Below are 24,877 nucleotides of genomic sequence, written 5' to 3'. Positions count from 1 at the left end.
TGGGGGCATATATGGCACACTGTGTGGGGGCATGTGCATCTGCACTGGGGGCATATCTGGCACACTGTGTGGGGGCATGTGTATCTGCACTGGGGGCATATCTGGCACACTGTGTGGGGGCATGTGTAGCTGCACTGGGGGCATATCTGGCACACTGTGTGGGGGCATGTGTAGCTGCACTGGGGGCATATCTGGCACACTGGGGGCATGTGTATCTGCACTGGGGGGCATATCTGGCACACTGTGTGGGGGCATGTGCATTTGCACTGGGGGCATATCTGGCACACTGTGGGGGCATATGTATCTGCACTGGGGGCATATCTGGCCCTGTGGGGCATATCTGGCACTGTGGGGGCATGTGTATTTGGCACCAGGGGCATGTGTATTTGGCACTGTGGGGGCATACATGTATTTGGCACTGTGGGGCATATATGTATCTGGCACTGTGGAGGCATATATGTATCTGGCACTGTGGGGCATATATGTATCTGGCACTGTGGAGGCATATATGTATCTGGCACTGTGGGGCATATATGTATCTGGCACTGTGGGGACATGTGTGTATCGGGCACTGTGGGGGCATATCTGTATCTGGCACTGTGGAGGCACCCATTTGGCATTTTTATACGTATGTGGCACTGTACTGGGGAAATTATATGTATTTGGCACTGTACAACATGACTAAAAACGGGGTTATGACACAAGGTCATACTCCTACAAACGTCATACTGAAAGGTATGCGCACAAAAATGGGGCGTGGCTCTGTGACAATTAGGCCACACCCCCATTTTTTGTGCGCTTGCCTTGACTACGGATCTTTTCTGGCTCTTTGCCTCTGACTGGTTGGCCACCCCTGCCCTATAGTCACTGCAAAGGAGCTGGCAGTACTGGAAGAGTCTCCTGGGGCAGTCCGCACACCCCTGGAGTGAGGCAATTAGGGGCTTCCCCACAAAGCCACAGCCCCTTTAGTGATGTCAGCAGGGCTTCCGTGAGACTGTACCCCCTTTACCTGAAGCCACTCCCCATTTAGGCGCAGAGGGTATCTTGTCTGCACCAAGTGTCACCGACCCTGGTGCTGCCATTGTTTCTTAGGCCGTTTCCCAGTGGATGCACAAGCTGCGGGGGACACTCGGAGGGAATGATTTGATCCCTCTCAGGGAACCCATTGGGAAGGAGCTTGCTTTTCAAACAATAAGCACTCTTTGTAATCATTTTATGGTGATTGAACGTGACAACTAATAGTACCCAACACTAGACAAAATATTACATTTTCCAGAGAAAGGAAGGTGTCCAATGTCCAGTTCTACCCCATCCTGCGTCAAAATAAAAAACAGGGTCCCTGATGTAATGCAGTTGTCTTTCTCATTTTTAAAATGGCTTGTCTTGTTGGGCTAATATATCATTCCTATGCACTGTATATAAGGAGGGAATTCAATTGATGCCGACGGATACAGGTTTGGCTGCCGCTGTCGGCACTTAAACGCTGTGGCAACAACAGTTGTCCCCCTACTCTCACAATTGAATTATCCCATTTGCCTAATAGTCTAAGGCGGGGAAAATGAAGGTGTATTAATGCTGAAGTAAGAATCACAAAGTATATACATACTACTGTATTATGTAATATATAGATTTGCATTCGTGCAATTTCAACAAACAATCGGGATACAATTTACTTTCTGTGTGAAAAGATATAATCTAATAATTTTCTATTTTTTGTTGGAAGTTCAAAGAGGGTCATTCCGACCTGATCACACGCTGGCGTTTTTCGCAGCGCAGTGAACAGGTCACTACTGCACATGCGTATGCAACGCAATGTGCAGGAGCATCATAAGGGTACAAAGCGGATCGCTGCTGGACGATGGATTTAACGAAGAATCCATTCGCACAGCCGATTGCAAGGAGATTGACAGGAAGAGGGTGTTTATGGGTGTCAATTGACCGTTTTCTGGGAGTGTTCGGAAAAACGCAGGCATGTCCAAGCGTTTGCAGGGCGGGTGTCTGACGTCAATTCCGGGACCAGACAGGCTGAAGTGATCGCAAGGGCTGAGTAAGTTCAGACCTACTCAGAAACTGCACAAAATGTTTTTGCAGAGATCGGCTGCACAGGCGTTCGCACACTTGCAAAGCAAAAATACACTCCCCTGTGGGCGGCGACTATGCGTTTGCACGGCTGCTAAAAACAGCTAGCGAGCGATCAACTCGGAATGACCCCCAAAGTCTTCTGAAAATAAAGTAAAACGAGATTATTTTTTTCTGTACAGCATAGAATATAGTGATATTTATATTGAAACTGGCAAAATAGACTTAGCACAGGTGTGAGAAAACCCTCAGCAGCCAAGAAGTCAATGTATGTGCTATTTATGAGCAATCAATAAATAAAGTAAATGCACTTTGTTAATGATGGAAGACCTGCAAGTCCGGAGAACTGTTGCTTGGCTTCTAATATTGAATCTCTGATTTACACAACTGAGCTCCTAGAGGTGTCTGCTCCATTCCTGTGTCCTGCTTTCTAAGATATACTACTAAAGGTGACTGGTTAATTTCCTCCGGTGAAGCATAATTGTAGAAATAAAAGTCTATAAAGTATTTACATTTTTGTTATAGTGTGTTTTGTTAATGTGTTTACCATAGAGATCAATGCTGTTTACCAGAAAGATCAATGAACTATATAACAGACATTCAGGCTGCTAGACGCACAGTACGGAACCTGGTGTTTTGTTTTGTTTTGTCTTTTTCGGCTGATGTGTATGAGCATTAATACCTTAATTAGACATAAAGAAAAATCACATTATTTCCAGATACTACCTTCTTTATGGAGACAAGCTGACTAATATAGCAGCTCACCTACACTTGTATGATTAGGATGATTGGACACAGACACAAATTAGTCTGGAGAGCATTTACAACAGCACAAATGCCTTTTTTTGTAATGGCACGCTCCTCCATTAGAACAAATGTGGGTGGTTTTATGGACAAGTGCCCATGGAGTGCAACTGGATCCATGTGCCAAGATGGCAGGTCTGCAGGAGAGCAAATGCTTTCAGTTTCCAATGGGATACCTAAGCGCGTATAAGGGTATCCCTTGTCACCAGTACATCAGGGTTTATCCCTATGTGATAAAGTGAGTTCATTACGCAGGACAGAGTCACTGAAATAAGCTAGCGATGTTGGAGAAGGCACATTTCATTAGTCGCTCACCACTTAATAGTTGGGTGTACAACCTTTCCTTCAACTAAGGATTTGATTTATCCTGGTGGTCAGGGAGCTGGAAACCCATACTTTGCAATTCTTCCCTTGGAATATCATGGAGTGGGAAGTGCTAGGGGGCTTGGGACCACAAGTAGCTTAAACGTGGCTCAATCAACCGTTGTTGAATTCTGTGAATACTGCAATTTGCCACTATTCACATCATTCAGGCTCCATACCACCCGCTTCATTAGGGTAGAGGCTGCAAACTGAAAGTCTGATGAAGTCTCCTTGGAGTGTAGGAGAACATCACAAAATGTGGGTGTCTCCCAGACATTCCAGGAGAGTAAACAAGTGGAAACATAACCTCACACTATACTTTTAGAGGGAAGCATAATGCATCTTCCAGTAGCATTTCTGTGGACAAGACCTTTTCCAGGTAAATTCTAGGTACATTTTGAGCGATGTAATAAAAAACATTTAAAACACACAATGCATGTAAGAGAGATAATGCCTCCTCACGCTCATGATTCATTAGAGACATGGAAGGGATACAGGAAGGAGAAGGGGTAAATGGGGGCCGAAAGTACAATGCATAAAAGGCAAAGGAGCAATAATGGTCAACATACATACCCAGTGAGTTAAGAGGTAGATTTATCAAAGCTTGGAGAGAGATAAAGTGGAGAGAAATAAAGTACCAACCAATCAGCTCCTAACTAATTTTGTAAAACACAGTCTCTAACATGACAGCTAGAAGCTGATTGGTTAGGTCATCATATCTACTTAGAAGGAACAGTGGAGGGAAATAAAGTACCAACCAATCAGCTCCTAACTGTAATTTTACAATTTTGTTAAAAAGAGATTTTTGTTAAAAAAAAAAGAGGTTTTGGTTGAAAGAGGAAGCAATAAAATGCGTGGGGTGGGGGGGGGGGGGGGGTGACAAGGGGGCAGGGAGGGGTCTAGAGCAAATGTGGGTCTGTCAGAGATTGTAACATAGTCAGTTCCATGGCTGGAACGTATGGTGAATTTCTTAGGCTGCTCATGTATAAGGCTTATGGTATGTTCCAGATGGTATATTATGTGCTCCAAATTTCAAGACTACTACAGTCCAGCCAACAGTAGTTAGATGACGAGGAGCAGATGCCTCAAAATCGTGTCGAAACCAGATTCCACCTGTACAGCCATTTTGATGCCTTTTCTTTGATTAGGTCACATGTGGATGATTTTGAAGATCTCTTCCTAATCTGGGTCCCCACCTGTATTCAGGGGCGTAGCCAGAACTTTGGGCCCCATAGCAACATTTTAAATGAGCCCTCTGGGTGAGGATCATTGGGTTGATCCTAACGATGTTGACAGTAACTAGGTTGACATGCACTAAGTCGACACAGGAAAAGGTTGACACAGGAAAGGGTCAACATGAGTTTTATTAACTTTTTTTGGTTTTGTTTACTCAGTAAAATCAGCGGGAACCCCAATTAGTGCAACGTGTCCCCTCACATGGCTCGCTCCGCTCGCCATGATTCGGGCAGGGTGCCTCGCTCTGCTACTGCTGCACTCGGGAAAAGTTACTATTCCCAATTGAAGTCCACGTTGCTCGTATAGTATGAAAAAGTTCCACAAACAGAATTTTTTTTTGAAAAACGCAAATCGACCTTTTGTCAGTGTCGACCTTATGTATGTCAACCAATAGTGGTCAACTTATTGACTGTGTGGTCGACCTAACAACCACATACCAAGCCATCTATCCCTTCTAGAAACACCTCTCTCCACAGCAGTTGTTCGTTTATGTGCCATAGTAATGCCCTAGTTAATGTTATGCCCCATAGTAGTGCCCTAGTTCACATTATACCACACAGTGCCCCCAGTTCACGTTATGCTATACTGTAGTATCCCAAGTTAACAATACAAAACACTGCACTGTACGCCAGTTATGCCACACTGTGTTTTGCGGGCAATTCTGGGAACATGGTAGACAACTTTCTGATCTGGGTGCAGATGAATCAGGCCCCAGACGTGGGCTCTCCATTCTTCTGGAACCCATAGCAATGGCACTCCCTGCTCCACTGGGCCCAAGGCCTCCCCATGTCTTCCTCTCAGGCTAGCTCATCTGGGCCTTTTCAGGTTAATTGTGATTGATAAGTGAGTCTGACCAATAGATTTCTATTCAGTCCCAGATTTATCTTTCATCTGCGCAAATGTTTCCAAAGACCAGAATTAGGGGATTGTACCTTAAATGTACCATTGGAATCATACCACGTGTTATTAGAAAGAATTCTTGTCCACCTTACTCAATATCCTGGAATGTCCGGGAGACTCCTGCACTGTTGGCAATCTAGACCAGCCTCCCAAATACCACCATCTTGTCCAGTGAAGCAGACAATGGTTTCGTCAACTGCTAAACAAGGATGTAAATTGTGACATTGTACAGCATGAACTGTCAAATCGCTGTATGTGATGATGCACGATAATGCCCCTTTAAATAAAAAGGCTTAATTTTCCTGGACATCCATTTTGATACTGTCATGTTTATGAAATTCAGCATTTACTACAATTACATAAAACTTATAAATATTTCAACAACTTCTTCAATGCAGCACTCAAGGCATGAATTTTCACTTTGTTGTTCTTTCGCGTCCTCCTGGGAAAGTTGGAAACAAACTGTAAAAAATGGTTATTGAGAAATATCTTAATCTGGTAAACTCCAAAGAGTCAGTAGTCAGAGGATTAACCTGTCATGCTGCATATTTGCTGGCTAGTAGTTTCCGCTTTCATCTTGTATGCCGGAGGGATGCGGAACTGGCTGCCAACTAATGCATGAGCGGAAGTTCCTACATTTAGGCCAGTCTGGTAGTGAAGAGATAGCTCGGCTAAGACATTAAACTACGCTCTTGCTTACTTGACTGTGCTTGCCATATGCCTATATCTTATTCATGCAGGCATGTCTATTCTTTATCAGAAAATCACTCTATGTAGTTTGAATACTTTCAACAGTTGAAGCACGGCTAATTTATTTACCCTTAAAATTTTGGCGCAAGGTATTTTTCAGAATGGGGCAAGTCAATTATTAATAAAAAAAAAAAAACTCTCAATAATGTAACTGCTTCTAGCAATCAATGATCTACAATTTCAGGAACATTACTTCAGTCCACAAAATGGCCGCCTTTGCTGTATATGACACACACATGCCAGCATTTGGTGCTGTGTACGAGAGAGAGATTTTTCAATAGTTGACACAATGTGGTACAGTATGCATGGAGCAGTGGTTGGGTATGGGTGCAGGATAAACTGTACTGGTCGTGTAGTGAGAGAATTGTGGCTTATGCACTGTATGACTTTGCAGAGTGAGAAGTGTGGAAAGTGATAAACGGTGCAGCACCCTGGATTTAAGCAATGATCTCTCACCACTCTCCCCCTTCCGCTAATGGCAGCACATTTTCCGCCACAGATGATTTCAGTGTGAACAGGTAATGGTGACTCAGGGGTTTATGTACAGTAATAAGCCTTGGAGAGAGATAAAGTACCAACCAACCAGCTCCTGACATTTTTCAAACACAGCCTGTAACATGGTAGTTAGCAGCTAATTGGTTGGTACTTTATATCTGTCCACTTTATCTCTCTCGAAGGCTTGGGCATAGACACCTAACTTAGTGCTGTGGCTGAATGTGGGCAGGATCCACTGTAAAGGCGCTGGTATGCGTCACCGTAATTAAATAAGCTCAAAATAAACTGCAGCTCCCAGCAGCACTTGCTGCCAGGAGCTCCCAGAAGCAAGGGCTGTCTGACGCTGTAGTTTATTTTGAGTTTCTTCACTGGGGGTGGGGCATGTCACAAATGGAGGCATGCCCCAGCCACAGAGCGCTGTCTTTAATGTGAATAGATGCCATGCGCACACGCAGCAGCAAGCTGTTTTAGCAGGGTGCCACTAAAGGGGCAGGGCGCATTCTGCCCTTTAGAAATCGGGCAGGGTGTAGCACTCTGCTAAAACAGCCTAGCGTGAAGACTACATACTGTGTATAAGGGGCACTACTGACTGGCAAATTATGTATAAGGGGCACTACCGTGTGGCATACTATGTGGAAAAGGCCCTACTGTCTGGCATACTATATATAAGGGGCACTACTATTTGGCTGGCATACTATGTATAAGGGGCACAACTGTGTGGCATACTGTGTATAATGGGCACCACTGTGTTGCTTAAAATTTGTATAAGGGGTACTACTGCATGGCATACTGTGTAAAACAGGTACTACTGTGTGGCATACTGTATATAAGGGGTACTACTGTGTGGCTGCAAGAATAAGGTAAGTATTACCCAAAGGTATTCGGGCGCTGTGAGGCGAGATGCTTGGCTAAGCAGCAGCCTATGTTTAGAGGGAAGTCACTCCCTGTGCGGTATACTAAGAAGAAAGAAGAAGGCTGCGCTGCCAGAGGAAAGGACAATATCAATCACTAAGTGTGTAAATTTTAAGAACAATTTATTAAAAAACAATAACTCATTAAAAAAACAGTATTCTGTGCAAGACAGTATGCCAAATGCATGCATAAAGGTGAGGTTTTACCCAGGTGTTGGTTCAGGACATGTGTTTTGTATTCTATAGGATCCGTTCCAAATTTTACCCTTAAATAGTAGAAATGTCCAGTTAGAATCCACTGTGGAAAGTCCCTTTTAGATGATATTTAGAGAGTCCATTATAGGTTCCATATGCCGCTAGAGGGTTAATTGCAATGTCCCATGAAATGGTGAGTACCTCATGCAGTGCGGAGATTGGATGGTGCCTCTCTGGGACTCCTCTGGATAGCTGGTGAACAGTGAGGGCTGGTTCGGGTCCAAATCAAAGTTGTCCTGTTCCAAAAGATGAATACCTGACGCGTTTCGCTGCATCAACCTTGCAGCTTTTTCAAAGGTGTACTGTGGTGTCTGGGTTTGGGCTTTATATACCCTAGACAAAATGGAGGCTTAATTGGCACCTGGATGCACATTTCCTGTTTCTCATATACATAACTTTTTCTAATAATTAAAACTACTATGATATATATAGGAGACAGACCTACTTATGTAAAGAAACCATTGGTAATATGAAACTTTTATTTCAACTCCTAGTAAATACTTTATTTCTTTAAAAGTTTCTTAATATGGAATATACTGATCCAATCAGAGGATTTGTTTACTACTATGTAGTCATAGAAACCATTCCCGAGGTTATTTCATAGGTTGAATTGGAGATCATGTGATCAGTATTTGTCATGTGATAAGTATCACATGATCAGTATGAACATCATCTGATAAACTTTCAGAGTGTATAGTTAAGCTAAATACTTTTTCTCTAAGTTTGGGGGCAGCAGCAACTGCTAGCTGGTTATATTTCTCTCTGGTTCTGTCCCCCTTATAATAAAAATAGCGCAGGGACCCGGCGATCATTTCCGGACCGTTGACATGGCAAGACTACTACAGTCCAACCAACAGTAGTTAGATGACGAGGAGCAGATGCCTCAAAATCGGGTCGAAACCAGATTCCACCTGTACAGCCATTTTGATGCCTTTTCTTTGATTAGGTCACATGTGGATGATTTTGAAGATCTCTTCCTAATCTGGGTCCCCACCTCTATTCAGGGGCGTAGCCAGAACTTTGGGCCCCATAGCAACATTTTAAATGAGCCCTCTGGGTGAGGATCATTGGGTTGACCCTAACGATGTTGACAGTAACTAGGTTGACATGCACTAAGTCGACACAGGAAAAGGTTGACACAGGAATCACAACACATTGGGCTATTAGAGCTCATATAGGAGGAACGAATCTTCATCATATATCACTAGTGGTTGTACCTAAGTACTGATAATACCGATATTTTATTGTGAAGATCCGTATCCACCCAACAATAATAATGCAATATTTCTATTGCTAACAGACTTGGAAGCACAGGAAAAAAAGGCAAGGACAACTAAATATACAAAGAGAGAAGTTCAAATACAGAGAGAGGAAGAAATGGTAGACTAAATTGAATATAAATGTTGAAGCTTAATACCTGTTAATTATAAATTACTAGGGACAGAGAGGGTGTTTATAATCTATACTGAATTATTAATGGAAAGATGTTAAATCCAAAATACCTAGTTTTTATATTAAATAATCATATTTAATTCCACTGCCTCATTGAGGTCATCTGGGTATATAGGCCCTCATTCCGAGTTGTTCGCTCTGCAATTTTCTTCGCATCGCAGCGATTTTCCGCTAATTGCGCATGCGCAATGTTTGCACTGCGACTGCGCCAAGTAAATTTGCTAATAAGTTTGGTATTTTACTCACGGCATTACAAGGTTTTTTCTTCGTTCTGGTGATCGTAATATGATTGACAGGAAGTGGGTGTTTCTGGGCAGAAACTGGCCGTTTTATGGGAGTGTGTGAAAAAACGCTGCCGTTTCTGGGAAAAACGCGGGAGTGGCTGGAGAAACGGGGGAGTGCCTGGGTGAACGCTGGGTGTGTTTGTGACGTCAAACCAGGAACGAAACTGACTGAACTGATCGCAGTGGCAGAGTAAGTGTCGAGCTACTCAGAAACTGCAAAGAAATTTCTATTCGCAATTTTGAGAATCTTTCGTTCGCAATTTTGCTAAGCTAAGATTCACTCCCAGTCCTCCTGTTGGCACATAGATCCCATCCTGAACATCCAATAGACCTCCTGTTGGCACATCGGTATTATCAGTACTTAGGTACAACCACTAGTGATATATGATGAAGATCGGTTCCTCCTATATGAGCTCTAATAGCCCAATGTGTTGTGATTCGGCCTTTGAAAATATTGGCATTATACTATCTATTAATATGAAAGACATATGATTGCTCTATATGTGGCTTGTTATTCTAATTTGATGTAATTAGGCTTTCAGAAAAGGTGCCATTGCGCTATATATAAAATTTATAGTGTGGAATATAAAGTATCCAACTGCATATGGCTTCGTAAGGGTTGCCATGGTTACCAGCCCAAAATGACGTGTATACCGTTGTATACACAATGACAATATCCGGCAGAGAGACCAGCTTCATGGGGTTTCCATGGGTACCGGCCGGAAGTGACATGTATGCCTCCGCATACATGATCATGCTACCCGGCCGAGTAAGACGCGGCAATTCAGGGCCGCGCTGCCATGGTGACGGACGAGGAGAGACTCGCCTCCTCTGTCCGTCATGTGGGGTGACCGTTTACGGGGTAGGCCGTTCATTCCGAGCCGCGTCACCATGGCGACGGCTTGGGAATGACCATTGGCCACTCAAGGTACCGCGTCACTTCTGACCTCCGTTGCCATGTCAACGGTCCGGGAATGATCGCCGGGTCCCTGCGCTATTTTTATTATAAGGGGGACAGAACCAGAGAGAAATATAACCAGCTAGCAGTTGCTGCTGCCCCCAAACTTAGAGAAAAAGTATTTAGCTTAACTATACACTCTGAAAGTTTATCAGATGATGTTCATACTGATCATGTGATACTTATCACATGACAAATACTGATCACATGATCTCCAATTCAACCTATGAAATAACCTCGGGAATGGTTTCTATGACTACATAGTAGTAAACAAATCCTCTGATTGGATCAGTATATTCCATATTAAGAAACTTTTAAAGAAATAAAGTATTTACTAGGAGTTGAAATAAAAGTTTCATATTACCAATGGTTTCTTTACATAAGTAGGTCTGTCTCCTATATATATCATAGTAGTTTTAATTATTAGAAAAAGTTATGTATGTGAGAAACAGGAAATGTGCATCCAGGTGCCAATTAAGCCACCATTTTGTCTAGGGTATATAAAGCCCAAACCCAGACACCACAGTACACCTTTGAAAAAGCTGCAAGGTTGATGCAGCGAAACGCGTCAGGTATTCATCTTTTGGAACAGGACAACTTTGATTTGGACCCGAACCAGCCCTCACTGTTCACCAGCTATCCAGAGGAGTCCCAGAGAGGCACCATCCAATCTCCGCACTGCATGAGGTACTAACCATTTCATGGGACATTGCAATTAACCCTCTAGCGGCATATGGAACCTATAATGGACTCTCTAAATATCATCTAAAAGGGACTTTCCACAGTGGATTCTAACTGGACATTTCTACTATTTAAGGGTAAAATTTGGAACGGATCCTATAGAATACAAAACACATGTCCTGAACCAACACCTGGGTAAAACCTCACCTTTATGCATGCATTTGGCATACTATCTTGCACAGAGTACTGTTTTTTTAATGAGTTATTGTTTTTTAATAAATTGTTCTTAAAATTTACACACTTAGTGATTGATATTGTCCTTTCCTCTGGCAGCGCAGCCTTCTTCCTTCTTCTTAGTACTACTGTGTGGCGTAACATATTTAAGGGATACTACTAGGGCGTAACGTGTGTAATGTGTATACGGGGTAAATTACTGCCTTGCCTGGGTGGCAAAAATCCTAGTTTCGGCTCTGGCCAAGGCCACAGTACATAACAAGGCAGACTGAAGGGAGAAATAGAATGAATAAGAGAGGGACATTGATGTGATGGAGGGGGGTGGTTACTAGAGGCCGAGAGTGATGATGTCACCAGTGAGTTTGTTTGCCTCACTATTCCGGCACCGGAATGCTGACAAGGGTGACACTTACCTGCATGTTTAAAGTTATAACACCTGCACGGGTAAAAGGTTCTATGTGTTGGGATCCCGGCGTTGGCATAGTGAGCTATAACAGAGATCATGAAGGGGAGAGATACAGGGGATACATACGATACATATGATACAAGCAGATGTCTGATAAGAGCTGATGGACAGGGAGTAGTATCCAGGATTATTATTTTTATTATATTTTATTTTTAAAGTGCCACAAAGATTCCACAGTGCTGTGCAGGGAATATACATCTTAACAATGGAACTTAATATATGATAAGTACATTATACTGTAGAGTAAATTGAAAAATGTGGGAACAACATACAGCAGAGTTATTCAACATGCAGACCAGCTGCTGTGGAACTACACCTACCAGCATGCCCTGCCCCAGTTTGGCTAGCTAGTTTCACAGCAGCTGCAGGGTCGAATGTTGAATACCGCTGACATACAGCAATAAAACTGCAGACTAGGTAGGAAGAAGACACGGGGTGAGGATAGGACATCTCTCTATCTTGCAGGGCAAGTGATGGTAAGTCGCGGTGAGAAGAGTCAATTCGGTACTGAGCCTGCACACTAGGTAAGGGCGTAAACTACCGCCTTCAAGTCGATGAAGAAGTTGTGTGTGTTATGGGAGGCAATCACCCTGATCACCCTCCCCTGGATCCGCCAGTGGAGACCTGCACGCCCGATGGGACGACCCAGAATACGACATAATGCTTTGGAATGCGGCCGTCAACAATATATGACATGGTCATCCGATATATATCGTTCAGTGTGTACTGGATGGCCAATGTATTGTTACATCGGCTGTCCCATTGACTAAGCACATACATCGTTAAGTGTGTATCCAGCTTTAGTCATTTTTTCAAACATCTCTCAGATGTACCAGTACCTCCACTTTGCTTATACTGTAGGTGTTGTTTTTACAATCTCCCTAAATTGCTTATACAAAAGTAGGCATGTATGGCATAGACAGATAGAGGACGATAGATGTAAAGAAGAAAAGTAATGAGTACAATCATAAATCATAACCATGAAGGGGCATACTCTGAGGTAAATACTGGGTACATACTGGGTGCCGACACACGGAACCACACACAGCAGTGTATAAATCGCTATAAGCCAGGAACAGCAACTTCTCTAGGAGATATCAGTAAACCAAGACACTTGTTTATGCTCACAGTGTAACAAGGTAACCAGCGCCGGGTCATCATAAACATGACAGAGACGCCTGGTTTGCTAGGAGCCGGTAGCACAGCGATTTACGAGGTTGCATTATAAGTGTACAGGGGTTTGATAGAGTCGTTCAGTTTATACACATGAGCCAGGTGAGACTAAACTATTATTTGAATATATTAAAAGTTAATGAACAATAATAGCCAATTTTACAAATGAGCATTAGCAAAAATGAAGATTTGCTGTTTTGATAAACTATTTATACTGACAATAACTGTAATTGAGGTTTCATTTTATGCAGATACCAATGAGTCTTGTCACAACTGTACGAGTAGTGTGTGCCCTGGTCCTATCATCACTTGAATTCTGTTCCATTCCTATCATTTTGCTTTGCCGTTCTCCTAATTAAAGATTTTGGGCTAGATGCATCATCGCTTGGAAAGTGATAAAATGGAGAATGAAAAAGTACCAGCCAATCAGCTCCTAACTGACATTTTTCAAACACAGCCTGTGACACGGCAGTTAGGATCTGATTGGCTGGTGCTTTTTCACTCTCCATTTTATCACTTTCCAAGCAATGCTGCATCTAGCCCTTTAAATAAAAGGTAGATGCTTATTGGTGCTATGGGTAACTTCTCCACTTGAGGGAGGCGTGTACAAATCATGGGAGTATGGCCACACCTGCTCAGAATTTTTAAAAAAGATGAAAACAAGTGCGTGTGCTATTGCTGTGTGGCGGTAGTGAGCCGAGGAGGGGGCGCAATCCTCCCCTGCTGGCCCAGGCCCCTTTGGGCCTGTTAAACAAGCCTGGGTAATTAGTACCCACTCCCACCCATTTGGCACCCCCTGCGGGTGAGTGCTGGAACTCACGCTCCAAATATATCAATATGAGATATGCTAAATGAAAACCAGCATTCTTTTCCACATATGTGTTATCGTAGTATACACATCACATTTTGGTTGTAATTCCACCATCATCAGAACATAAATGCAAATGCCTTTAGCAACCCTATTTACAATGGTGGTCATTCCGAGTTGATCACTAGCTCCTTTCCTTCGCAGCGCAGCGATCAGGCAAAAAAGCGGCTCTTCTGCGCATGCGTAAGCGGCGCAATGCGCATGCGCGACGTACTTTCACAACAGCCGAAGTAGTTTCACACAAGGTCTAGCAAAGCATTTCAGTCGCACTGCTGACCGCAGAGTGATTGACAGGAAGTGGGCGTTTCTGGGTGTCAACTGACCGTTTTCAGGGAGTGAGTGAAAAAACGCATGCGTGCCAGATAGAAACGCAGGCGTGGCTGGTGAAACGTAGACGTGGCTGGCCGAACGCAGGGCGTGTTCGTGACATCATAACAGGAACTAAATAGTCTGCAGTGATCGCAAGCTAGGAGTAGATCTGAAGCTACTCTGAAGCTGCACAAAATTATTTTGTAGCCGCTCTGCGATCCTTTCGTTCGCACTTCTGCTAAGCTAAGATACAATCCCAGAGGGCGGCGGCTAAGAGTTTGCACGCCTGCTAAAAGCAGCTAGCGAGCAACTCGGAATGAGGGCCAATAAACATTAAAAGTAAGAAACACCCATGTACAATCTCGTCAGTGGTTCACCCCCTAATACATCATGCAGGAAAACAATGGAATGTACAGGAAGTGTGTCATTTTAATGAGTCTTAGCCAACCCTAAAGCACTAAACACAGCGTAAAAAAGAATACAATCAAAAGCATGCAAAAGCAGCCAGTATTTACCCTGCACAGAAAAAAGTAAATGTATTTGCTCCCCTCGCATGGCAACATGGGGGGTAATTCAGAGTTGATCGCAGCAGCAAATTTGTTAGCAGTTGGGCAAAACCATGTGCACTGCAGGGGGCAGATATAACATGTGCAGAGAGAGTTAAGGGGGGTACTCACGGAGCGATAATTTTAGCAATCTGACTAGATTGCTTAGATTTTAAGCATGATCGCTCTGTGTGTACCCCCCACAGCGATAGCGATGCGCAGCCCCGCGCATCGCTATCGCTGGTGCTAGATTGGCCTGCACGCAGGCTCAATCTAGCAGGTCGCTCATTTCACCCGCTGGGTGAAATGAGCGCCCCCGCACGCTCAGCATACATTGCGCTGTGCTGAGTGGGGGGAGAGATGTGTGCTGAGCGGTTCGCTCAGCACACATCTCTCTCCACATCTGCCCGTGAATACAGCCCTTTAGATTTGAGTGGATTATTTTGTTTCTGTGCAAGGTACCGTAAATATTGGCTGCTTTATTTTTACACTGCAATTTAGATTTCAGTTTGAACACACTCCACCCAAATCTAACTCTCTCTGCACATGTTATATCTGCCCCCCTCCCCCTGCGGTGCACATGGTTGTGCCCAACTGCTAACAAATTTGCTGCTGCGATCAACTCTGAATTAGGCCCATGGTTTGTTCCAGACAAAAAGTTACAGTACTTGCTTTCATTTACCTTACTTCCAACCATGACTCAGGCCCTTAGTGTAACTTTGGGCTTCTTGCGTACAGCTCTGTATCGCCATAACTGCGTCACTGCATATAACACACATATCACCATAAATATCAAATATTAATGATGTACAGTAGCCTAAAGGTGCATCCACACTTGCCGAGAAAGTAAACAACGTTGCTCATTTTGACCCTTCCTGAGCAACGTCGTTTACTATATTGGCAATGTGTATGCCGCTGCTGCCGAGCAATGCGCGGCCCCGCGGGTCATTAACGACCCTCGTTGTCGGCTGTGCATGCAGCTCAATTTGGACTGTCTCCCAAAAGCTTCCTGCTCAGCCCGGCCACGGCGTGACGTCACTGAGCTATATGGTCGTCATATTGCTCAGTGTGTACGCACTGTCACCAACAGGGAGGGGAAACACTAGGCACTTTGTCTAGTGTGTACCCACCTTAAGATTATTTTTGTGAAAGTTATAATTTTAGCTACATAATTTAGAAAATGATTGAATAAAGTTTATCAAAATACAGTTTAATAGTGCAATAGTCACCTTTGCATAGATCTACTCATATTACAGTAATGTTATTATATAAAGTAATATTTTTTGGGGGTAGAAGATAAGACTCGATTGAGGTTTTTTTAAATTTAAACGGGGCCCTAAATGTTCGTTTGGGCTCCTCGACGTAGAGTTTGACACAAGCGGATTTAAATACTGCAAATCAACACAGTCATTTGAATTCCGTGTTAAATATTGTTGGATAAAATACTGTTTCCTTGAATATGGACGAAGAAATCTTTCACCCTGAGTGATACTATTACAAGTTATACAATTATAGCATTTATAACAACCTTAGCAAAAGAAGTAAAAGGCTAAGCTTGATATATAGTACACCATCTACAGTAGCTTGTGTCAATTTTGCATATAAATCTAACCTGCCCCAGAACGCACATACAGTATAGGTTTTTCTTTAGTGCCAAGCGCCCAATGATTCATCAGATTTATCAGCCAATTTAATTAAAGGAGAAAATGCATTAAAATCCGAGCCAAAGACTGCCAATATTTTCCTTTTTAAAGAGTTTCCATAAATAAACCGAGTAGATGTTGTGGATGATGATCATCATATTTTAGAACAGAAGAAGGCAATGTTTTTTTTTTGGGGGGGGGGGGCGGGAGTTCCAGCCAGTGGCAGATTTTACCTAGGACTGTAGTCCCCCCAGTAACATTTGCTACCTGCAGGGACTGCCTAGCACTGGCAGAGACTTCCCACAGGAAGCACACCCCGCTAATCACAGCCAGACAGGCAATCCCAGGGGGAGGAATTTTCTCCGGGACAGCCAATCCGTACTGCGATGGCAGAGAGCACTTCACATGGGAAGCCACTCCCCTGCTAGGTATCCGTTCAGATGGTCGACCATGTTATGGTCGACAGTCATTAGGTCGACCACTATCGGTCGACATGGACATCGTCGACTTGGACACATGGTCGACACATGAAAAGGTCGACATGAGTTTTTCACATTTTTCTTCTTTTGGGGAACTTTTCCATACTTTACGATCCACGTGGACTACAATTGGGAACGGTAATCCAAAGCATGGCGAGCGAAGCGGTGCACTTATTGGGGTTCCCCGTCACTTTACGCAGAAAACGACACCCAAAAAAGAAAAAAAAAAACCTCATGTCGACCTTTTCATGTGTCGACAATTTTCATGTGTCGACCATTTGTCCATGTCGACCATGCCAATGTCGACCAATAGTGGTCGACCTAATGACTGTCGACCATAACATGGTCGACCATTCATACCGGAACCCCCCTGCTAATACAGCAGCCCTGCCTGGCTTCTAGGGGCTGCAGCCAATGTCTAGTAACTGACAGGGTCGAACTTAAGTCCTGCACCCGGATTAAGTCTCTGTTTCCCGCCTGACTTAAATCCCGCCTCCTAGTGACATCAGCTATCAATCACCGAGACAGCAAGTAAGAGAGGGCTGCACAGAGATCAATGCAGATCCCCGGCCAGACAGGTAAGAAGCTGCGGCTGGTGCCAGCCGCTCAACATTACAAGCCAAAAAAGTTTCTGGAGTGCCATTGCAATTTATACAACCATAATAGTACTAAAATGTTAATGGCTTATCTGACCATCCTTTTTGAAGCTAGTTGCCTCAAGTTACTGTAGGTAATACTGTCATTTGTAGTTTGGAGGTGGAGACATGCTTCAGAATTTTGTCCTGTTATCCAACTGTGAGCAGCACTTACTGTGGTTCATTCACTGCAGCAAGTTACATTCACTCTCTCTCTCTCCAAGATTTAATACATCTCCCCTCATTCACATGATCCATGTAGGATGTGATTTTAATGTTAAGCTGTATCAGTCTGTATAGCACAGTATTACAAGCTCTTTAGGGCCAGATGTACTAAACCTTGGAGAGTGATAAAGGGGAGAGAGACAAACCACCAACCAATTACTTCCTAACTCCTAACTACCTCCTAACTGTCATTTTTGAAATACAGCCTGTAACATAGCAGTTAGGAGCTGATTGACTGGTACTTTATTTCTTTCCAACGCTTGGTACATCTCCCCCATAGTGTGCTGAACCAATGTTCATGAGAATGCGGCCTATTATTATTATTATCCTTTATTTATATGGCGCCACAAGGGTTCCGCAGCGCCCAATTACAGAGTACATAAACAAATAATCAAACAGGAAAACAGCAACTTACAGTTGATGACAGTATAGGACAAGTACAGGGTAAATAAACATAGTTACATCAGCAGATGACACTGGAATAAGTATCAGGTGGCAGAAGACTGCTGGATGTGGTACAGTTGAAGATTATTAAAGTAAGACAAAGGATAAGCACATGAGGGAAGAGGGCCCTGCTTTTGAGAGCTTACAATCTAAAGCCTATAAATTCACTAGGAATTAGTGACATCACTGGGCCAGGCTGGACATCGGGTTGGCCCATAAAATAGGTGTATGCTCTAGGGCTGATTCGTAGTCAAACAGTGTATAAAGCACACGCACTGATGCAAACTGATGCATTTTTGCAGATGTCCGACCAACTGGTTCCCTCTATGGGTGTGTATTAAAAGCTCTGTGCGGGAACCCTGTCTCTGACAGATCACCTAGCATGGGTGATGCGGTGTAAAATCAATGGCAGCCACGGGTTTCACTTGCACATACAGTACACAACCTCCCACATTAGTCCTGCAGATTCTCTCATTGGCATAAGGCAGTAAATCAGGCTTCCGTGGCTGCCGCAACTACTGTACAACCACTTTGTGTGCAACTAAAGAGGGGTACACACTGAGCGATATATTGTCCATTCAATCGAACATCCGATATATCGTGAGCACCCCCCTGTGTGCATCCCACGTTATGTCTGCGAATGACATCGGTCACAGACATATTATGTCCGGTGGCCGATATATCTGCAGAAAAATTAAAGCAACTGTCGGTGCGTATCGGCGGTCGGCATCTACACTTGCTGCAGGGACTGGCGGTGACTGACATCTCAAATGGGCGGGCACATTTAACTGTCCGCCGAGTTGTAACGTCAGGCACGACACATCGGGTGTATATTCGCTTACCAACATAGCCAGATTAAGGGGGGGATGCAGGGCATACTGGACCCCGGGCCCCCCTCTGTCAGGGACCCCCCCCGGCCAGACCACACTGACATCACTAGCTTTCCCTCTTATGCAGCAGCAGAACCAGACAACCAGAATGCGAGCAGGACAGTATGCAGTGCAACCAGAGACACAGGAGTATCAGGTTTCATGAGCTATCGATGGAGCTTCCCAACCAGAGGAGAGATAGGAGGGTGGAGAGAGCTGTAAGTGACACAGGGTGGGATCACTGTCACTTACAGCTCTCTCCACACCTGGGTGTCTGAATCCTGTGAAACTTGTTATCTAACGAGGGTCTAGAGAGAGAGAGAGACACACACACACAGAGAATCCTCCTGAGTCCTGTCCCAGTGTGTAAGTAGTACAGAGGCTGCTGCTGTTTTTGTATGTGACAAGATAAATTATAGATTTTATTTTTCTATGTGTATTTTAAGGTTGTTTAAATTGTCTTTGTTCCACTACAAGAACATTTTATTAAATAGTTGTCTTTCAATTAGGTGTTTAGTTTAAATCTAATATACACAATTGGGCTAAATTTAATATACACAATCCATACATCCCAACATAACCCATTACAGTAGGGTCAAAATGCTCTCTATCCGGACTTCCTTCTTAAGTTATGATTGCAATCACCTGTGTTGAAACACCTTTCTTATCAATTAAATAGTTCAACACAAGTGACTACAATCATATACTTAGAGGGAAGTCCAGGTAAAGAGCATTTTGTCCCTCCTGGAATGGGTCATGTTGGGAGGTATGCACAATCTTATTTACACATACCTCCCAACATGACCCTCTCCAGGAGGGACAAAATGGTCTCCTTCAGGACTATTCTCTTAATTTATGATTGCTGCCATCTGTTTTGAACAGGTTAGTGGATAAGAAAGGTGTTACAGTACAGGTGATGGCAATCATAAATTAAGAGGGAAGTCCAGGAACAGAGCAGTCTGTCCCTACTGGAGAGGGTCATGTTGGGATGCATGTGTACAGCCCCCACCCCCCTCTCTAAAGTGCCCCGGGCACCCCCAAAGCTTAATCCGGCCATGCTTACCAATTGTTATAGAGGTTGGTGGCAGGTCAGGTGTGTACCCAGCTTAAGAATCAGCACAACTAAGGGGTACACCTTTAATTACAGACAAGTCTTGAGTGAAAGGGGTTGTGGAATCTTCCTGCCTCTGACAAAATACACCAAAAATAAAAGGGATATGATAATCTGCCACCACTTGGATTGAAATGTTTTCAAACCTATTTATGAGAAATAATGGTGTCTATTTACTAAGCAGTGGAGAGAAAGAAAGTGGACAGGGATAAAGCACCAGCCAGTCAGACCCTAAATGCCATGTTACAGGCTGTGTTTGAAAAATGACAGTTAGGAACTGATTGGCTGGTACTTTATCTCCATCCACTTTATCTCTCACCAAGCTTTAGTCCATAGACCCCTAAATCACAAAAATCCAAATGGTTCTGGGTGTTTTGTATCAAACAAACCACTTATTTCAAAGGAACAATGCCATAACATGTATGATAACAGCTCAGTGTCCTTGTAAAGACCTCTGAGTGATGCTCTCCCAGAGACGTACAGTATCTAACATGTAGAGTTGGTTGGCTATAAATTATGGAAACGGCATATCCTACCCCGAGATGGAGGAGAGTTTTTGGTGCGCCTGGAGAGCCATCTCACAGCCTTTGGTTCGAGTTTTCTGCATTTCAGCCCGCAGGGAGGGACAGCTTACTGACACATCCCCAATGGAAATGACTAATTCACGATACAGTGCCACCTGGGTGTTGAAATCCTGGACAAGCTGAAAAAATACATTGTCACCATGAGAAACATTAGGAGTACACCTATTGCCAGTTTGCATTAGTATTCACACCCATCATTATTGATATACCATGAAGTACACACTGCATTTGAGTATAATAAAACAAAATTATTGTACACTCAACATGTGTTTTAGAAGCAGAACGCTTTATTTCCCAACAACCACAACTCCATTAGAAGGATGTCTTAAAAGATCTGCATTACACCCATTAAAGCTCTGATTTCCAGTATGAAATGAAGGCATTGCTTTCATCTGGTACAAGTAGGGGGCATCTGAGGACAACAGCCCCCCTCCCTATCTAATCTGAAGACTAGACGCAAAGAGGTGAGTACAGCCAGGTGTCTACTGTACATATCAGGAAATGAGTCTATATACATAGTAATGAAGAACTGTAACCCCTTAGAAGAGGAAGGACTATATACAATAGACAGGCAATTTCTGTTTAAGGGTTTTTGTTTTCTCAAACATGGTGTTGCATACAGTCACTACATTTCTGCTTATTTTTATATTTTTTCCATCTTTAATCCATCATCACCCATCTGCTTGGAACAGGTGGTCTGGATCCTGCATGGGCCATTAATTATCATAAGTATATTAACAGCAGGTAATATACCTTTTGGTAGGCACATCTGTAGCACCAATGCAGCAGAAACATGAATACTTAGAGACTTCAGGGGCAATGGCTATGGGCGTTGATAAAATGAGTGAAACAATAACATTAAACAAACATTTTCAGCACAATAAATAACAAATCTATTTCAGCACAATAAATAACAAATCTATCTAGCTAACATATATAGGCAGCAACAGTATTCACATCACATAACTAGCCGAGTTTCCTATAAGAATGACAGGAAGCCAGTGGAGACAACCAGCAGCAGCACAACTAGCCACATTAAAGTAGCAATAGCCACACTGACAGCATCACACTGTATCAGACAGGAGAGAGTTAAAAAGATTTCCAATGCACAATGTATTTGTCCCAACTCAGTGCATCTATCTGCAATAGCAGAGTACACTGATCTGACACCGAAGCTGCAACACAGAAATCCCTCAGAGCTACTGGAAGTGGTGGAGGCTCGGGAAAGGTGTAATGTGATTATTTCATTACACACCTGTGCATTCACTAAGAGTATGTCTGTTTGCAGCAAGTGGTCATGCAGGAGGGCGAGAAAGGGAGCTATGGGGGTCTCTCTGTGTATCAGCAGATGCAGGGAGAGCAGTGCAGAGTGTGTGATGTTATACACTGCAGCCTGTTAGCAGCAGTGGGAAGGTTCAGAGGAGCAGACACCCATAGATAGTGGAGGCATAGAGCTCAGTGTGCAATGTAAGCAGCACTCCCATCACTCAGCTCTATATGGGCTAGGGGTGCTATGCACAGTGGGCAGTACTGCAGTTTTAAAAATAGTGCAACTGCACGTGATGTGAATAGCAACACAGTGCTATGGGGGTGGGAGTGGCACTAAAGCAAAAAACACAAAAATATAGTTGGCATGGGATTTATTGTGTACCCACCATTTTGCAGTGGTCCAGGGTTCTCTGGGATTTGAGGGGGCTCTCCGAGCTCTCCCTGCGCTCAAGGTCTCTGGGCAGCGCTTTGTTGCCGATTTGGAAGAGAGATCCTTGCGACCTGGGGCGATTCTTGCGCCCATTCGGTGCTGAAGTCATGCATACACATCCACCAGGCAACGTCCAAGGCGAGACTGGGGTGGTGGTGAGTGGTGGGGATTGCCAGCCACAGCACGGTGCTGGAAGTGGTCAGCAGAGCCACTGTAACTCCTGATGAGCTAGCCTGTTCCCCCCCTACAGGAGCAGAGGTTGCTGTTGCAGGTAACCTTCAGGCTGCAGGAGAGTTGGTGCGTCCTCCTGCATAGCTCCAATCTCCAGCCAGCAGCAGCATCCAGGGATGTCAGCCCTGCAATGGCATGGTGATCCCTGGCAGGAATATCCCAATGTCAGCGCACACAAGCTTCCTCCTAATATTGATTGCAGCAAGGCAGGGCATGCACAACCATGTCTGGCAGATAAGAGTTGCCATTCAGGAAAGGGTGGAGCGCCTCTCCCTTACAAATCCCCCTGGATTGGCCGCAGCATCCTCTCTAAACGCAGCTGGGTTTATCACACCTCCCTCGAGGCTTTAAATGGCCTTTTAAGATCTGGCCCCCCTGGACCAGTCTCACTGGTCTCTTCTTCTTCTTCTTCTTCTTCCTCAAGATCCCTCTGTGAGATGCGCTGGTGGCACTGGAAGAGGCTGGGAAACTGGCAGCCTGACGCGGCTAGCATCACAGCACATTGATAGGACGGGAATACTAATGTGATCCAGCAAATCCACCCCCTACTGTTTATATAATTATCCAATCAAAGGCTCAAAACATCAATGGCAATATTACTTCATACTGTTCTATTATTAGCTAGAGCCAAGTGTCTGCAGAATAGAGCACACAGCCACATAGGGTGATACAGGCAGTGTGCTGGTACAATGTGCCTCTGCAGGCTGTACATGCGCCCTGCTCCAGTCACTTAGCATTGCTCTGCTGCCTTCAAAGCCACAAGCACTGTGTGTTACCTGATAAGAGCAGGACTGCTGGGAGAGGGTGATAAGACCCCCATTTAGCAAGAAGCATTTGTCACAAGCTACAATGTGACCAATATTTTCTCTTTCTGGGTAACTTGTATTTATATATATGTTTTTCAGCCATTGTTGAGAAAGTTGCACAAAGTATACAAGTTAAAAATTACAACATGATTGTGTTTTAACTAGTCCAGTGTGGAAGGGGGACTGTGATTTTGAAGTCATTTGCAGAGTGGTTTTGTTTCGTTTTAGCATTACGTTGACAAACTGAATTATGCATCTATAAAAGATTGAGGAAATCCTATGTAATAAAAGGCTAATGCTGCTCCTCAGCTCTATGGGGTGAATTCAAGTGTTTTGCATTCCAGCGACCACTAGATGGCACCCGATGGAACAATTACAGTGTTGCCGCGCACAGCTGCCGATGCTGACATTATTGATGGGCTGATAGTCTTTTGATAAATGTTCCTATAGTATTACGTTCCCTACATTACATCATCAGCAGTTAATTGTCGGCATGCATGACAAATCACATTTTGCATGCAATGCATCACGCCACTGTTCACAAGCAGACCTGTGTTTATTAATGCCGTATGCTTGAAGACTTGGAGAAACTCACAAAGGACCACGTCCCGGTAAGAGCTGTCCTTCGCAATAGACGGACTTCCAGTTTTGTACCCAGGAGTCCTTCTACGCATGCTTCTAGTGATGCACGAACTGGGGGGGGGGGGGGGGGGGGGGGATGGGTGAGGGATCTGATTGGATCCCTCTCAGGGAGAAAGTGCGAAAGAAGCCTATAAGCTTCTATTGGGTAACGCCATCTAAAGAATAACATATATAACATTTCGGAGCTTTGTGCACATGCGGTGAGCAGCCAAGCCAAATCCAGCTTCCCGCCCAATGTGTAGTGGTTAACATAAGATGCAGTCATGAAGTCGATGTCAACAACTATAATATCAACATGGTTAAAATTCCAACATCATAAATATCAACACCTGGAAAATAACATGGACAGAGTGTCGAATTGAAATGTTCAGTTGGCCATATTTGGCATTTTGAACCTGTCGACATGTTCAGTGTAATGACAAGGCAGGAGTGCAGTCTCTCCAGGCAAAATACACCATCCATCTCAGTGTCAGTGAAGCGACATACAGTCCGAGACTGCACTGGCTTCACTGTGACTGGCAGTGACTTCCTATTCACAGACACACAATTGGGAGGTGTTTTCTCCCTTTGGGACTGCCAGACCATGCTGCGATAAGCAGAGAGCTGTCTTCCTGTAGGAAACCACTCCCTGCCTTTTGTGCAGCCCATTCCGGCTTCTGTGGGCTGCAGTCGGTGCAGTCCATAGAAGCCGGGGTTTCCACAGTTGCACCACGACGTCTGTACATGCACTGTCAGTCTCTTCTCCT

At 44.0% G+C, this 24,877-nt stretch overlaps 1 protein-coding gene across 1 annotated transcript in view; it reads right to left on the bottom strand.

Moving 5' to 3' along the window:
• Positions 1 to 23,203, bottom strand: part of RGS7BP (regulator of G protein signaling 7 binding protein) — a 180,518-nt gene extending 157,315 nt beyond the window's left edge. The window contains exons 1-2 of the mRNA XM_063963115.1: positions 22,409 to 23,203; positions 20,706 to 20,872 (exon numbers count right to left, since the gene is read on the bottom strand). Coding sequence (XP_063819185.1) covers positions 20,706 to 20,872; positions 22,409 to 22,561 — 320 coding nt within the window. The 5' untranslated portion in view covers positions 22,562 to 23,203. The remainder of the gene's footprint in view (positions 1 to 20,705; positions 20,873 to 22,408) is intronic.
• Between the last annotated feature and the right edge of the window lie 1,674 nt (positions 23,204 to 24,877).

This window comes from Pseudophryne corroboree, chromosome 1, assembly GCF_028390025.1.
Source record: "Pseudophryne corroboree isolate aPseCor3 chromosome 1, aPseCor3.hap2, whole genome shotgun sequence".
Lineage (NCBI taxonomy): Eukaryota > Metazoa > Chordata > Amphibia > Anura > Myobatrachidae > Pseudophryne > Pseudophryne corroboree.
The sequence above is the reverse complement of the archived record's forward strand: the minus strand, read 5'-3'. Positions and strand labels throughout refer to the sequence as shown.